Below are 15,894 nucleotides of genomic sequence, written 5' to 3' on the forward strand. Positions count from 1 at the left end.
CACTAACTCGCTAGCGATCCACGGGTGTTGGTCTTCGTCACCACCGTAGTTTGTTTCGGGAGTAGCAGGTGCTTCCATTTCTGCTTCCATCATGAAATCAGTCATCGTAGAGTGGAATTATACTAATGTAGTCGCTCGCTATCTAGCATCCTGGGCATCACTGGGAATCAAAACACCACGGCTTTGAGAGCACTTGTTTGCAATTGCGCATTAACGTGATTAACCAATGATTTAACTTGCAAGCTAGGACCACTGATTCGCCAAACCTGCTTGCTTGCAGTCTCTGTTCCACCACAGTCCCCGACGTTGGTCTCATGATTCATTTTTTTTCTAAAGATAGATTTGATTTTGTAGCGAGTAACGAAGGTTTCAGGGGAAATGTATCGGAGTAAAAGTATCAGTTTTCTTTGCAAAATGTAGTGAAGTAAAAGTCAACAGAAATATAAATAGTAAAGTAAAGTACAGATATCCAAAAAAACGACTTAAGTACAGGAACGAATTATTTCTACTTCGCAAGTGACTCACTCTCTTCTCCATTTGGGAATCACTGTTGACTGAAGTATTCGAAAAGACTGACCTTGTAACACACCTGCCTCTATAAACTCTCACCTAACAGTCCCTCAATCGAACTCAGACAAAAGTTTTGGTCATTTTCTACAAGTGGCAACTTCATAAGTAATGCCACTAAATTCCATTTCATCCAAGATAGAGACTCAATTTGAGTGAGTGTATCTGCGCGTGTGTTTATGTCCTTAAAGTTTATGTGCATTGTGTGTGTGTGTAAGCGGAGAGAAGGTCCTCATTTTTTTTCCAGAAACAGTGTGTGTCCGAGTCAATTCACGATTTATTTCCTGGCACATTGGGTGTGTCTCAGATTGTGGAGCGACATTGTGTATTTGTGTATGTGTGTGTGATAACGAGTGCACATCTTTGTGTTACTGTCTCAATAGCCCATTTCCCCGAAGTCATTTCTCATCTCTGTGATGGTCTTTGGTTCAAGGGTGCAGGCTCATAGCCTAAAGTGGCTTTTTTATTTTACCACCGCCACCAAACCACTACACAAATAAAGCTGAACTGCCTCAGTTTTTTTATGGCGTCCCTGCTTCATTAGAGAGAGGGATGAGAGGAAAGATAGACAGAGTGGCATGCATTTGAACTTGTGATGAGCATCTACAGGATTATAAATCTTGCTCTGATGAGCAATAAGGTCACCTTGCATATACAGTATATAGTACTGTTAATGCACTACCGACTTGACTGACATTTGCAAACTGTGGCTGGTCCTTCTCTGAAATGACTAAATATTGTAGGAGGGAAGTAACACCACCTACCAAAGTGACAAAAGCAACAACAAGAAGTCCATAAAAACAACAATAACAAGAAATTACACACATTATTTAACATGAACTCTTATAAAAATATATAATATAATTAATACGTGTTGAAACCAAACGTTCAATAAATATTTCAAAGGACTTGGTGAGTCTTGTTGCAAAATACATTCCCCCCATTTTAAATATCGATTTATTTATTTTTTGTAACAGGATTTTGATAGAATATTTATATAGTGTAATAATTTACCCAACATGAAATGTATAAAAATCCTTCTGGCAATCATCAATTTGTGAAATCACAAATGTTCAATTAAACGTGACATCAGAAATTTTCTTGTAAACAAGTTATGTTTATGTTTAGTGTTTACATTTATATTTTAAATTAATTAATTCATATTGCGCAATGTTTACAACAAATTTGACGAGCTTGAAGTCTTCTTCTCCCTTAACTGTGTCAGTGCATTACTGCATCAGAGTTAGTGCTGTCAACTATCACTCAGTGGGAAACCAGTGGCTGGAACATGTATTGTGTCAGCATGCGTGATTTAAACAAAACAGGGATTCACTCATTAAAACATTGCTACATATCACTACTGTGAAAAACCAGCAGGGTGCTTTCACTACTGAAATGAGGTACATTTGTCCTGCAGCAAAAGAAAAACAAATATACATTGTTGTCCTTTAGTTCTGCTCCAGCTCCTTTTCACACTGACGTTTTACAAATGAAGCAGAGGAGTAAACATGAAGTCTGACTGACTGTTTTGGCGATTGCCACCTTTCATCATTAGGGCATCATCAAGACCCACAAATACCAGGGACTGACAGCAGGTCATGCTGCACTGTAATGCTTATGAGATATTAAATTTCTGTGATGTCACAAAAAGCTAATGGTAAAATAATTAGAATACAAAAACATCTTATTAATAATGACAAACAGGATTAAAAAGAGGTGTCTTTTTTTTGGCATAAGCCATCACTACGTACGCGTTGAATTTTTTTTTGTAATTACATAAAAGACGGAACATGTAAGAGCCATTTTGTTGTTTTTGTTTTGTACAACCTCCCACCACATGGGGGCGTAGTGCCGGTGTGAGTCAGGCCACAGGTAATATAATCAGTGGGGTCATTGGACACAGGTTGTTGCTAATAGGTAGAAGCAAACAGTTTTTGACCATGAAGATTTAACGTGAAGACTTAACGAATGCAAATGTTATGATTTATTGGTATAATAAGCCCTAGCCCTATTTTTAGCCCTCTGCTCGAAAATTGCATACACATACCCATAGAGAGTCCAAGCTCTAACTACAAGGTCTATTTTAATAATTTTTATGCTAGAATACTGGTAACACTTGTGAGATGTGTTAAATTGTGTAAATATTGTGTATATGTTACTGGTTAATAACTGATGTGACTTATGGCACAGCTCAAATGGAAAAAGTTCCAAGTTCACCTGAAAAAAAGCACTTGTATTGAACATGTGTTTTTAAAATAATGCATGGCTTGGCCTAAAACCATGCCAAAGTCATAGAACAACACGTGTTACATGTCCCCACAACATATTTTACTTTGATTGAGTGAAGCAGGCCAGCATACATGGTCATAAAAATCAAAGTTTTGATTTTCGGAACCAGCTGTTGCATTGCTGTATACTCATTTTATATACTATATAACTACATATTAACTATATATTCACTTGATTTATCACTAAGAGTGTTCAATACATCATAATAAAGCAGTTTGACACCATTTTCAATAATGTTGAGCAGTTATGATGTGTCATATCTGTCAATCATAAAAATAAATGCCTCATAATGTGTGTCTATGTGACCCTGGAGAGGCCTGTGATCGGCCGATTTACAGGTGTGAAACAGTTTTAGATGCGGGATAGTCCAACGGGAGCCATGCGGGGGTGTTTGATCGTATCTGGGTCTGTTTACTGACTAGAAATCGCAAAATGCTGGCCCAACCCCCCTCTCTACTTGGTTTGGTCCACCTTGCTGAATACCCTGGCATTTTCTCATTCCGCCTCGCAGCGCATTGATTTCACTTGCAGAGGCGAGGGGAGAGATGCAGGAAGCCGCTGCTCCAAAATCCAATGGAATAAATCCGTTTTTCATCTTCAAAACCATCAAAATGTAAGTTTTTTTACCCAATTCTTTTGCTGGTGACATGTGACTGATGTTGGCTTATAGATATATAACGTTTGAACGGTTTGAAAGAGAGTAATTCCGACGACGCTATTCGTCGCGGGGTCGAATCACGGCCCTGCTACATGTGGTCATCCGCCAAGATCGCTCCGCGCGTTCTCATGCCAGACCAAAACAAAGTATATAGTACGCAGTTTTTTGTCCAGAAAAACGTGGTTTTGTGGTAAAACTTGTAGTATTCTTCTAGATATGATCTTAGTTCATGTATAATTGTGTTTTGCAGTGTGTAAAATGGCTCCCATGGTTGTACCCCCTCTAGGTCCCCAATATTGGGGACCCTCGGGTTTAAGAATAAGGAGAAAATGGCACTGTGAAGAGAAAGTGGTGAACTCTGATTATGTGAGGAATAAAATGCCTATATTCGAAACTGGACTTTGTTATTTATGGCACGCGTCAGAACAAGCATTACAGCAACCGTAGTGACTTTTTTATTGGGAAGCAACGGTCACTACAGAACACATTTTGGAATACTTAACAAGTTATGTGGGAAATAGAAGGCTTGAAAAATACATGTAACTATACTGTATAAAATGAATAAATAAGTATTCATAGTAAGACAATAACCTTATTACTGTAAACTTAAAAATCTGTTTTGAATTTCATACTTTATTTGAATGAACTTTAGCACAGCAAAGGTTCAGAGAGTCAATCTTGCACACGACGCCCCCAAATTTGGGGGCTCTCGGGCTTAGGGGGGCTTGCAAATATCGTCCAAAAAATGCTCATGTTGATAGCGAGAATTGTACATGTGTACATTTTATATACCGGATTAAACAGCAACGTATGGGCAACACTATCATATAAGTCACTTTTTACACACTCCAAACACAACTATACACTACTAATATAAGCAACTAGAAAATGTGGCATAAAACCACGAATTCCTTGGCAAAAATCGGCATTATATCTACTGCCCTTCGATATTTAAACACCATGCTAACTGCTACACTGCTAATCCGTACATCGCCTAGCATTAGCATTCGACGCAGAACGCATAAATGCCTTCGGTTTTTCTCTCCGTGAAACCACTAGAAAGCTGTGAGTGAACAACGGCAACACAACAGTTCCCTTCACCGGAAAAAATCGTTGGTATCTGCTTACCTTTTATGAAGAATAATGAAAATAACGGCGAGAATTATCCGGTTCAAAGCTAGAATCATTGTTGGCAACAACATCCTGGCTGCTTTTCATCCGTTTCCTGTAGAAGGTGGGTCCATCTAACTTCCTGGACCCATGGGTGGGTGGTCAGACTTTTGGCGAATGGAATTTTACGCCCGGGGATGCGCGGCACTTCTTGCAACTTTACTCGCTGAAACTTCTGTCAATCAACACCCGGCTTCGACGCCCGCCTTCCTGAGACTCTAGGCTCGTTCGACATGAGCCAGGCGTGCGCAGAATCGATCACCGGCGATCGGCGCACAATGCATGCTGGGTAGATTTGCGTCCGACTTGCTCTGACGTAATGAAAACGTGCGTAACAATGATCTCACGTTAGCGAGGCGGCCGCAGATTTTAGAGCCAGGCTATGCCGAATTGCTCTCCACCAACTGCATGACCCCAGGGCATGATGGGACTTGCGCTGACGTCATGATCACGTGGGCAACGATAACCTCACGAGAGCGGGGTGGCCGCAGATTTTAGAGCCAGGCGCTGCAGTTGCTCTCCACTGACTGCGTGACCCCAGGGCATGATGGCAAACTTCTTGCTGTCTTCGGATCAAAGAGCTGATTGGCTCTTAGATTTTCTTCAGTGGAAAAGGTGGGCGACTGGCTCACTGTGTTAATGGGGTTGGCTGAGCCACCTTGTGCAACTGCAGTGAGCGAGTGCCGCCTTGGCGGTTGATGTATGCTACCACTGTAGTGTTGTCTGTTTTCACCAGGACATGGCGTCCTTGGAGAAATGTTTGAAAATGCTTCAGTGCATAAAACACTGCCCAGAGCTCCAAGAGGTTTACGTGCATCTGAGCCTGCCTCGGGTCCCAGGTGCCATTCACTGTTCTGCCCAACATGGTTGCTCCCCACCCAGAGAGGGAGGCATCCGTTGTCAAGGTTACCCTGGATGACACTGTCCCCAGGGGAACCCCTGATGTGAGAGCCGTAGAGTCCCCCCACGGGCGGAGCGTGACTACGCACGCTGGTGATATTTTCACTCTGCGGCTGAGGTGACGGCGAGGGCACAGGCGTAACGCCGCGACCCAGCGCTGAAAAGCTCTCATCTTCAGGAGCCCCAACTGTACCACAGATATCACTGACGCCATTAAGCCGAGAAGGCGAAGGCATAGTCTGAACGACACGGCTTTCCACAGTCGGAATAGGGATAGACAATGAGTTAGGGACAATACTCTCGCCTCTGTCAGCGTGACGCGATAAGAGAGCGAGTTTATTTTGAGACCCAGGTATTCTGTACATTGCGTGGGTTCTATCCGACTCTTTTTCCAATTTATATTGAACCCCAGATCCGTGAGATGTTTTATCACCGTGGCGGAATCTCTGACTGCCTGCTCCTGTGAGTGGGAGCAAATTAGGTAGTCGTCTATGTACGAGAATATTCTGATGCCGCTGTTCCTCAACGGAGACATCGCCGCCTCCACACACTTGCTGAACACCCTCGGGGCTAATGAAAGCCCGAACGGGATGGCTAGGTACTCGTAGGCTCTGCCCTGATAGGCAAACCTGAGAAACCTCCGGTGTGCGGGATAAATGGCGATGTGGAAATAAGCATCCGAGAGATCGATTGTTACAAACCAATCCCCCGGACGAATCGAGCGACAGAGCCCTCTGTGTGTTAACATCCTGAACGTGTATTTGCGTAGGTGTTTGTTTAACACACGGAGATCTAAAATGGGGCGGAGGGATGAGCCCCCCTTCTTCGGGATGAGGAAGTAACGAGAGTAAAAGCCTCGCTGAGCTTCCTCGTTCGGGACAGCCCTGATCGCTCGTTTGTTTAACAGGGATGCTACTTCGTCCTCCAGGACGTGAGCTGAATCCCCCTCGGCTACTGAAACCAATTGAATCTGTTGAATCTGGGTGGTTTCGTACCGAATTGTAGTCTGTACCCCCGAGAAATAGTGGACAAAACCCAGGGGTGCACTGCGCATGCGCGCCACTGATCCGCCCGGACAGCGAGTGGGCTGCACACACCCTGCGGTGACGTCACCTCCCTTACCTGAAGGGAGCGGCCTTCCCTCGGAGGAGCGTGAGCTCCCCCTGCGGGAATTATGGGGCCATGACATGGTTTTGTTTTTATTTCGTTTTTGGGGGAGCATTTTGCCCTTGGCTCTTGGCCTGCTGCAAAAATGCTAATTTTATTTCTTTGTTTGCTGAACTGGGTAGAAGTGCTTGGTGACACTGTACTGCCCTTCGCCTCTGAGGCTCCTCCCCTCCTGAAACATGAACTCGGGGGTTCTGTTTCACCTTCATCTCCTTCCTTTTCTTGGACGGAGGAGGAGAGGGAGAAGCAAGGCTGGTTAGGTCGTACGCTTCTTCTTGCCATCCCCAGGGTGGGGAGGGCGGTTTCTTGCTGCCACTGCAGCAAAGGAGTGTTTGCCCCATGGTTTGGGGTTGTCTGACCGAGGCTGCTGTTTAGTCTGCTGACCAGCTGCCTGTCTATACGGTCTGGCACCCTCCTGTCTCCACCTCGTTGCTGTGGCTGTAGCCGCAGAGCCCGCCCTCTGTGTCTGTGGAGTGCGAGGGATGTGTCTCCGTGGCAAGCAGAGGTCAAAGGCCTCGCCTTCTTGTTTTCTGAGGGTGCTGGTCTCTCTCATCTTTTCAAGAGCTGGACCAAACAGACCTTTGGCTGGGTCATATGCCGCATCCATGACCTCTGCCTTCTGAGCATCCCCGAGGCCTGAGAGATTTAGCCACAGGGCTCTCTCACCTGAGACTGCCAGGCCCATTACACGACCGCAGTCTTGCACTGCACCCCGTGATGAGCGTAGGATGAGATCGTTAACAACACAAATCTCATCCCATAGGGTTGGGTTAGGTGCCCCTGTGTCCAGCTGACCTCCCATCTGCTCCAGGATTTCTGCCTGGTATGCAGATAGCAGAGTCAAAGCATTTAGCGAGCACACAGACTGCGCTGCATATTTATACACTCTCTGGAAAACAGAGGCGGTGAGGCGATCTGTTTTATTTGGCAGAGAGATGTTTGAGGAAGTGGAGAGAGAGCGCCGGTTTGGGTGGAGGTGATAAGCCACTAAAGGCTCCACTGCTGGGGGCTCAGCCAGCCCCAGTCCCTCCTTCCCCTCGACTTCCAGCTTTGAGTAGCCCCTCGTGGGAAGCTTACTCTTCAACGGGCTGGACCAGGACCTGCTCATTTCTTTCATACAAGCGGGTACTGCCGGCAGAAGTTGTTTTGATGGCGGCTGGGCTGGTGGGAGCCTCTTACCGTCATACAGGTCTCTCTCCCCCCCTGTAGCATCCTGGGCTGCTGGCCATAGTATGCCCAACTTGGACGCGGCCCGTTTGCAGACCTCGTATAAGTCGCTGTCCATCGGGGAAACAGCGTCGGATGCACTAGGGGGTCTGGGCTGTTGGAGAGGAAAAGTGGAGTCATCCTCCTCCTCCTCCGTATCATCCATTTCGAGGAAGTCAGAGTTGGCATCGCCCTCTGCGTCCTCACAGCCCGGCTCCACATCGAGGAGCCCCTCGAAAAGTGGAGGTATTTCCCTGCATTCAGCATCCATCATGTCCGCCCAGCTCGAAGGAGCTCGCGGCAGATGGGTGTCTTTTGTGGTGGTTCCTGACAGGACCGGGTCCTGTTTGTTGGATACCACCACTCTCAATCTCCTTTCCAGGGTCTTCTCTGGCATTGACGCACAGTGCAAACATACCTGGGGGTCAGCCAGCGCTGCATGAGCGTGTTTCGCGCCCATGCAAGCTATGCACAAAGGATGAGGGTCCCTGCCCGAGATGGACGCCCCGCATGACGCAGGGCACGGGCGGGATACAGCCTCTTTGGTCTTCGGTTCCGACCCTCTGGTGGGGGTAGCGGCCTTCGACATGGTGACTGGAAAGGGAGGGAAATACGTAAACAATCAGCCGTACAGGGCGCGCCGAAATGCGTTAGTCTGTCGGCCAATTGTGCTAGCACACGGGGTTTAGCCCGTGTGAATAGCTTATCGAAGGAGTTCGCTTGCCGTGACACGTTAGCTGAACTCCAGGTACTCCGCTCGGCTACCAAGCTAATGCTAATCGAACTCTGGTGCTCGCCGTAACGCGTTAGCCACCGCAAATACTGTCACACAGTCACCGACCACACCGGTAACAGATACCGGGTAGTCGGGGAACAGCTCGCCTTGACGCGGACACTGCTCGAAATATTCTGTGTAACGTTTTAATTATACTTCTCCGAAGTACTTACTCAGCACACTCCTGACTGAAGCCCGGAGCTGCGTTCGGCGACGGATTCCTAACGGGTCGTCTGTGAACTGTCGAGCAGCAATCCAAGCTAGCCTAGATGCGCTGAGGGAGCTATAGTTTCTTCACGGGAAGAAAGCGAGAAATGATTTGCGAGGAGGCAGCCGGCTGTAATAATAGGTAGGGGCGGGGCGGGGGCGGGGCCCTCCCACAGCCGACCTGTCTGTCACTGACAGACGTGGTGTCATTGGAGCTTCCATAGTTGGTCACGCCGAGGCGATTCCCCATAGTGAAACACCGAAACGAAGTTTGAAAAAGAACACTGTTACAGACAGGTAGTTTGGTTTGCTGTCTGTTTATGTAGTGTGGTCCTAGTTAGCAAAGAAGAGAGTCAAACTGACATGCAAATATCAGTGATTGTATTTAGCCTTGAAACGCTGTAGATAAGCCTACCTCCACTTGTCCTCTTGAGAGCCTGAAGTGACTTCTGAAGTCAGTGGCACTGTACAGAGGGACAACCTCCTCAACAAAATGTGGTATTTTTGGAACCAACCTAGAAGAAGAATAATGAAGCTGATTCTTTAGAGAATTCTAAAGAACTCTTTAACCATATAGGGAACAGTTATTGAATTAAGAAAACCATGTTTCACCACAATGCCATCCTTTTTATTAAATAATAAAAAATACGAATTGTTATAAATTACATTCCTTGATTATTCTACTGTTTTTAGTTTTATAATTTGCCTAACATTGGAGGATCATTAAACATGAGGATACGATGCTAAATTTACTTTCTTAACCGGTTCATTTTAAATATTTAAATAAAACAAATCACCTTCTCCGTCCAAGTCCAACTTCATGGTAAAGTAGAGGGATCTCTTCTGCCTCAACTTCATCGGCGATCAAGAAAGCAAACGCTATTTCTTCAGCCATAGTCTTCCAAACGTGGTCCGAAGAATACAGGTGCTACAGATGTAACAAACAGGATGTAAACTATCCGATGACTTCCTGTGTATTCCGTGAAGGCGGCTGAAAACAGTCCGACTTCAACGCAGTTTTTTGTCAACGCCCCTTTCTACGTCCGCCTGCTCTCGTCTGCTTTCCAGGCGAGGCGCAGTTCAACTCGAACGAGCCTTCTGACGCGTCGAAGGCGGGCTCATTGACTGAAATCGACCGATGATAGGCTGAGCTAGAGCCCCATACACACACAGCAACTGAGAAAATCCCAATGGATGAGAGCCAGACACAGGCTCTGAGAGAGGACCCTGGCTCTCAAAATTATTCCAAGCGGCTGTATTTGGATGTATTGAATAACATGAGTCATAAAAAAAGTGAAGTATATAGTTATATAGTATATAAAAGTACAATGTAAGAGCTGCAACAGCTGGTTCCAAAATGACGACCTCGCATGACCTCTCTGTACTAAAAGCCTCTTATTCTTCACTTTATCCCAGCCAAACGTCATTCTAGGACTACTGATCGGTTGTGCTATGATTTGGGAGAGTTTTTAGGCTCTCAGCTGCATTATTTCAAAAACATAATATCAATAAAAGTGCTTTTTTTTCAGGTGAACCTGAATATTTTCAATTTGAGCTGTGTAATATCTTCATGTACTATATTAACCAGCAACATATACACAGTATTTACCCATCAGAACAATCTCACAAGTGTTATCTGAATCTAGCATCAAAAATTATTAAAATAGACCTTGTAGTTACAGAATTGTGGTCTGGGTGGTCTAGTATGGGTATGCCATTTTCGAGCAGAGGCCTAAAAATAGGGCTAGTGTTTAAAAGGTAAGAAGTTAAAAACGCACACTCTACACCCACCCTCCGTCATCTTGTATTAATACTAACTGCCAGCTACAGCCATGTCAGGCCACAAGAAAGGCATGATGCAATGTGTGGATAAGGCTGGCCAGACCTGATTGCTTCCTTGAGACAGAACTCATTTTCTGTTGTGATGGATTGCATCAGTAGAGGCTTACAGAGGAAGAGGCCGGGAGGGTTCAACTCACTTAAGTTAACTTATTTTAGACTTCGACCAAGTATTTAGCTTTGATTAGTCCCATTGTGAAACCATGCTTGACCAATGGTGATCATTGTACTTGTTGTACTCGAGCCATACAGACAGGGTCAGTGTGGCAGCTTCTGTCGGACAAAACAAGGACACAAAGTGTTTCACTGCTGCAGGACCATGATACGTCAGATTGCCTCTCACACATGGAGACAGGGTCTATTTTATGATGGGAGAGATTACAACAGCCAGTTCAGGTGTGTGTGTGTGTGTGTGTGTGTGTGTGTGTGTGTGTGTGTGTGTGTGTGTGTGTGTGTGTGTGTGTGTGTGTGTGTGTGTGTGTGTGTGTGTGTGTGTGTGTGTGTGTGTGTGTGTGTGTGTGTGTGTGTGTGTGTGTGTGTGTGTGTGTGTGTGAGAACTGACTTTGTTCCGTTATTGGAAGTAGGGTTGAGAGAAGGGAAAGGAATTTGGAAATGTTTTCAGAGTAACTAGGAGGAATGGATAAGTTTGTTTCAATGTAAAAGTGTCAATAGCCAAGAAACTGGTTATTTCTACTTGGGAAATAGCCAAAGCATCAATAATATACTGAGTATTTCTGTAGAGTTGATTATATGACATACATGGTTCTCTTTCAAACTTGTAGACCTTAATTTTGATCAAAATGTGTGTCCACTTTCTTCGTAGGCCTATGCAAGGCTTTTCATTACTGGAGAGTTATAGTGGAATCAAATCAAAGAGCAGCAAATAAAAAGATGTACGTAAATCCAGTCTCCGTTATAAACCTACATCGGAAGTTTATTTTGAAAATGCAGAGTTTGAATGTAATGAGCAGATACTGTACATTTCCTTTGCAAAGACACTGTGCAACGAGCGCAAACCTGACTTTGCGTCCCCGATAAGTCCAAAAATGATGCTAGAGGGGTACCTAGAGCGTCATAGTTTGACGTGTAGGGCCACTGAACAAGTGTCGGAGTTTAACCAGCTGGTAATGAGAATGAATGAGTGGGAATTCATACCGCCACGCGCCATACTTTACTGTTCAACAAATATCTGTTTAGTCACCCAAACCGCTCGGTAATGTAGGAGCAAGAATATCTCACACTGGATCATCAATTAGACCTTCCTCTGTGATCAACTAAATGACTGTATGTGATTCACAGTACACAGTGGTGGATACAGTGGCTATGCCATATTGGTAGGGACCGGTGGGCCAGGTGAGTCTGGATGGATCAAATATAGTGTAAGTAGCCAGTAGAGGGTGCACTCAACCAAAAATCTAATTAACGAATACAATTGACAGTTATTAAACTAACTAACTAGTGTAAACGCAAAACAGTACAGACACGTCCCATCTTCCAAAAGAGCTCTTGATTGCTCTTGATGTCAGTCAGGTCATATAGAGGTGTGCCCGGTCTCCAAACTGACAGCCAGGCAATAAAGATGCCTCTTTCTACTATGCAATGACTGATTGATAAGTCGGGATCATTCTGCGATCTAGGTCCTCACTGTAAAGTAGTTTGTGAGCTACTCACTGACTGTATATCTGACTGTATATAAAGCTATTGTTCATGAGTTAACAAAGCTGCCTTTGTTTGACATTTGTTTTAAGTCAGCTCTGTTCTGGTGTTTGTTTTGGAAGCACGTCCTTTAATCCTACAGCTGCCTGCTACACTGTGTTGTATTATGCATTGTGTTGAGTTTCTGGGCCTCATATCAGTCTCAGTGTAACTAATATAAGCATCCAAAACAATCTGTTGCCTTACAATTCTGTGTTTAAGTTTCTTAGCTTGTGGCACTAAATAATACCAATTAAGACCCACCCTGACAGGTTAATATTCAACTGTAATTTCACTTCAGCCTGTAGTGGTGTTCTAGTGTGCTTTGGCAAAAATCCATTATTGAGCTGAGACAGTACAACAAATCAGATGTCAACCATAGCGAGGAGTCAGTTAGACACCCAGTTATGAGAAGCAGTGCTGTGAAATTAGCATGCATGCCTACAAATAAACTTTAAAGCTCAAATAACTCATCCCAGGCGTGTGCTAGTATGAATAAATTGCACTGTAGTAGCCTTTATAATGCTGGTTTTAACATTTCCTCACGGTTTCCTGTCAACAACTTGCTAACTTTCTTCTGAGCTCAGTTTCCTTTCAGTAATTTTTAACTTTCAGTCTACATTGGAGAGAGAAAGAGAGAGAGAGCTGGTCACAAGTTTCCAAAGGCCATGGGAGGATTACACAAGCGGCCAGCCGAGTTTGCATGCAATCTTATTTTTGAATGTGCCCCATAGTCTTATTTTTAGTATTTCCATGTAATTTGGCCATTAAAATGTTGAGTCACATCTGATTTATACATAGCAGAAGTCACACGCACATGGTGTTAATGTGCTTTTCTGCCTCCCAAATCTGACGCAAGTCATGAAACTTAAAAAGGAAGCACAGCACACTGTTAAATTCCCACTAGAACTGATTTGAATTGCATGCATAAGCAATACCCTCCAAATGAATTCCATTCTGCTCCTCTTATTAAATTAAATACATTTCAAATGGGGAAAACTTTACAAATCATCCCCCCTATGCTTTTTGGCTGTTGATGACCTGAACTTAGACTGAACTTATAGTTTATTTTAGCTCTCAACATTCTGAGTACCGCAGTGGCCAAATGATGTGTCTGTTGGTTTCTTTGGCAGTCGAAGAATTATCTGAAAAATGTTTATTTCATTTATTGGGACATTTGGTAATCCCTTAATTTGGTTTGACATGGACCAAATATCAATATTAATTGTGATTACAACTCAATAGGTACACCTGAGTTGGCATTCATTAAAATAAATTGTGAACTTTTCAATCCGTTTCCCTGAAAATTAAAAAAAACTGCAATTACGAGAGCAATAAATCCTTTATCTCCCCGGTTTAACAGCGTCACTCTTCACAAATCGGTGGTGCAGCTGTTATTCATGCATACTCACTGACTCACTGATGACAATAAAGGTAACAATAGACCAGCATGGCTTGACGTCTGGAATGCGTAATGTCCGTCCTGAGTGTGTTTGTTGGAGGAAGCAGACACCATCTCTCCGTTCTAGTTTGTCTCCTTGAGAACATTAGAGGAAATGATATTCATAATTACATTCGGTAACATACAGCATGAAGGTTCAGCTCAATCGAAAATATTGTCACATGGTGGATCCCAGTTTTCATTAACTACCATAAAATAATACCTTGCTGCTGCTGTAAATTACTTCCTTTATTATGATTTTTTTTGCATGAGAGGAATTCAAAAGTATTCATAGACTTCCTTATGACACAAAAGTACTGCTGCTCACTATGAGACCACCGATGTCAATATTTGGTGTCTGCGGAGCATGCATTCTAGGCTACATGTTAATGGTTTAGGAATTGAATTAAGCCTATAATGTGTGAACTGAGATGAATTGCTGCATATGCTTTGTTGTGTCAATGTAACGGGTAAGACATTATAATAACTACACGCTATGAAGCATTAGGTAAGTATGAGTAAACACTTAATTCATCATTTATAAAGCATTGTTCCTACATTAACACTCATTAGTAAACCATTTATAACAGTTATAAATGTTTTATTATTGATTAATAAGCTGGTCTATTATGTGTTTCATGATTGTGTTTTCATACTTTATAAATGATGGATTCCCCATGTGTAAATGAAGTATTATATATATATATTACAAACCAATTATTAAGGAGTTGTAGATGATTAATAACATCATTTATAAAGTGTTAGTAAATGATTAAGAACTTATTTAGATGTAGATTATTCTTGCATTTATATAAGCAAGTTATTAATATCTTGTAGAAATATTGTGTGCAAAAGAACACCTTCCAACTCCTCTTCCACTTCCTCTGTCACTCTCTATCTCTGTCAAACACACACACACACGCGCACACACAGAATGCGTCGTTGTCTCAGTCCTCAGTCTTGAAAATTGGACAACTATAATGCATAAAGGTTGATCAAAGCATAATTTTGGTGTGTATTGGCTCGGGTGCGTGCGGGTGTTAAAAAATCCTAGTGGGTGGAAATACATAATCGCCCACTTCATCTGTTCAGCTGTCAGAACTCAATGGGATCTCAATGTGGACACTGGTGACATCAGGTGTAGATGTTATCGAGTTAAATTGTATGTACATACAATCCGGATACGAGACACATTTTTAATGTATTTAAACCACTTAAAAGAAAGGCCCACCTTAAGAAATTCAATATCAGAACATGTGTACGCTATGTTCAGAATATTTTCACCACTTTAGCTTGCCGTCAGACAGCCCTTTCAGATGGAGAACTGATGCGGCTATGGCCTATTCAATCCCACCATACTCGATTCACAAAAACAGTAATTTAACCTCGCAGAACACGTAGATTGCTGGTTTACCGCTGCCTCGATCAGTTCTTTTTTTTTCTGTTATTGGGTGACTTTCTTTCAGGTGGTTGAAATACGCTCTGCTGCTGCCCCCGTCCACAGCAGTACATTGCTTTGCACCAGTGCTGCTACTACTGTCTGTTTCTCCACCTACTGACAATGGATAAGTGCCTCACATAACTCCACTTCAGAACACTTAATCTTTGGTTCTTCATCAAATTAAAATCACAAATTACAGTCATAAAAGGTATGATAATATAATCATACCTTTGAAACATGACGTTTTTCATGTCAGTATGAGCTACTGTTTGTATTCCTCTTATTATAAATGGGGGGAAAAAATGTATCTTCTTTGCCAGGAGCCGGGTTGCAAATCTCTCTGTGCAGAGCTAAAAGTGGCCAGAGATGTTTTCATGTTTTCATTTTCTTTATTTACAGCTTTATGTACTTTTGCCGGGTAACACGTTCTCGGTGAACATAATCACACAGCAGTGCAAACTGATTACTCTAGTGTGACATTTGAGATGGAGAGCTTTCCCAGCTGCAGAATATGTTTGTGCGATTGCTCCAAATCAATG

General features: G+C 43.4%; 1 protein-coding gene across 1 annotated transcript; it reads right to left on the reverse strand.

Annotated features, from left to right (window-relative positions):
- Positions 1 to 5,312: 5,312 nt before the first annotated feature.
- LOC142963104 (uncharacterized) lies at positions 5,313 to 8,546 on the reverse strand. Its single transcript, XM_076103809.1, is given in 3 exon segments — positions 5,313 to 6,548; positions 6,551 to 6,972; positions 7,019 to 8,546. Coding segments are annotated over 3 exon segments (3,186 nt in total).
- Between the last annotated feature and the right edge of the window lie 7,348 nt (positions 8,547 to 15,894).

The sequence above is a fragment of the Anarhichas minor genome, unplaced genomic scaffold (genome assembly GCF_050575085.1).
Source record: "Anarhichas minor isolate MPS153535 unplaced genomic scaffold, ASM5057508v1 ptg000028l, whole genome shotgun sequence".
Taxonomy (NCBI): domain Eukaryota; kingdom Metazoa; phylum Chordata; class Actinopteri; order Perciformes; family Anarhichadidae; genus Anarhichas; species Anarhichas minor.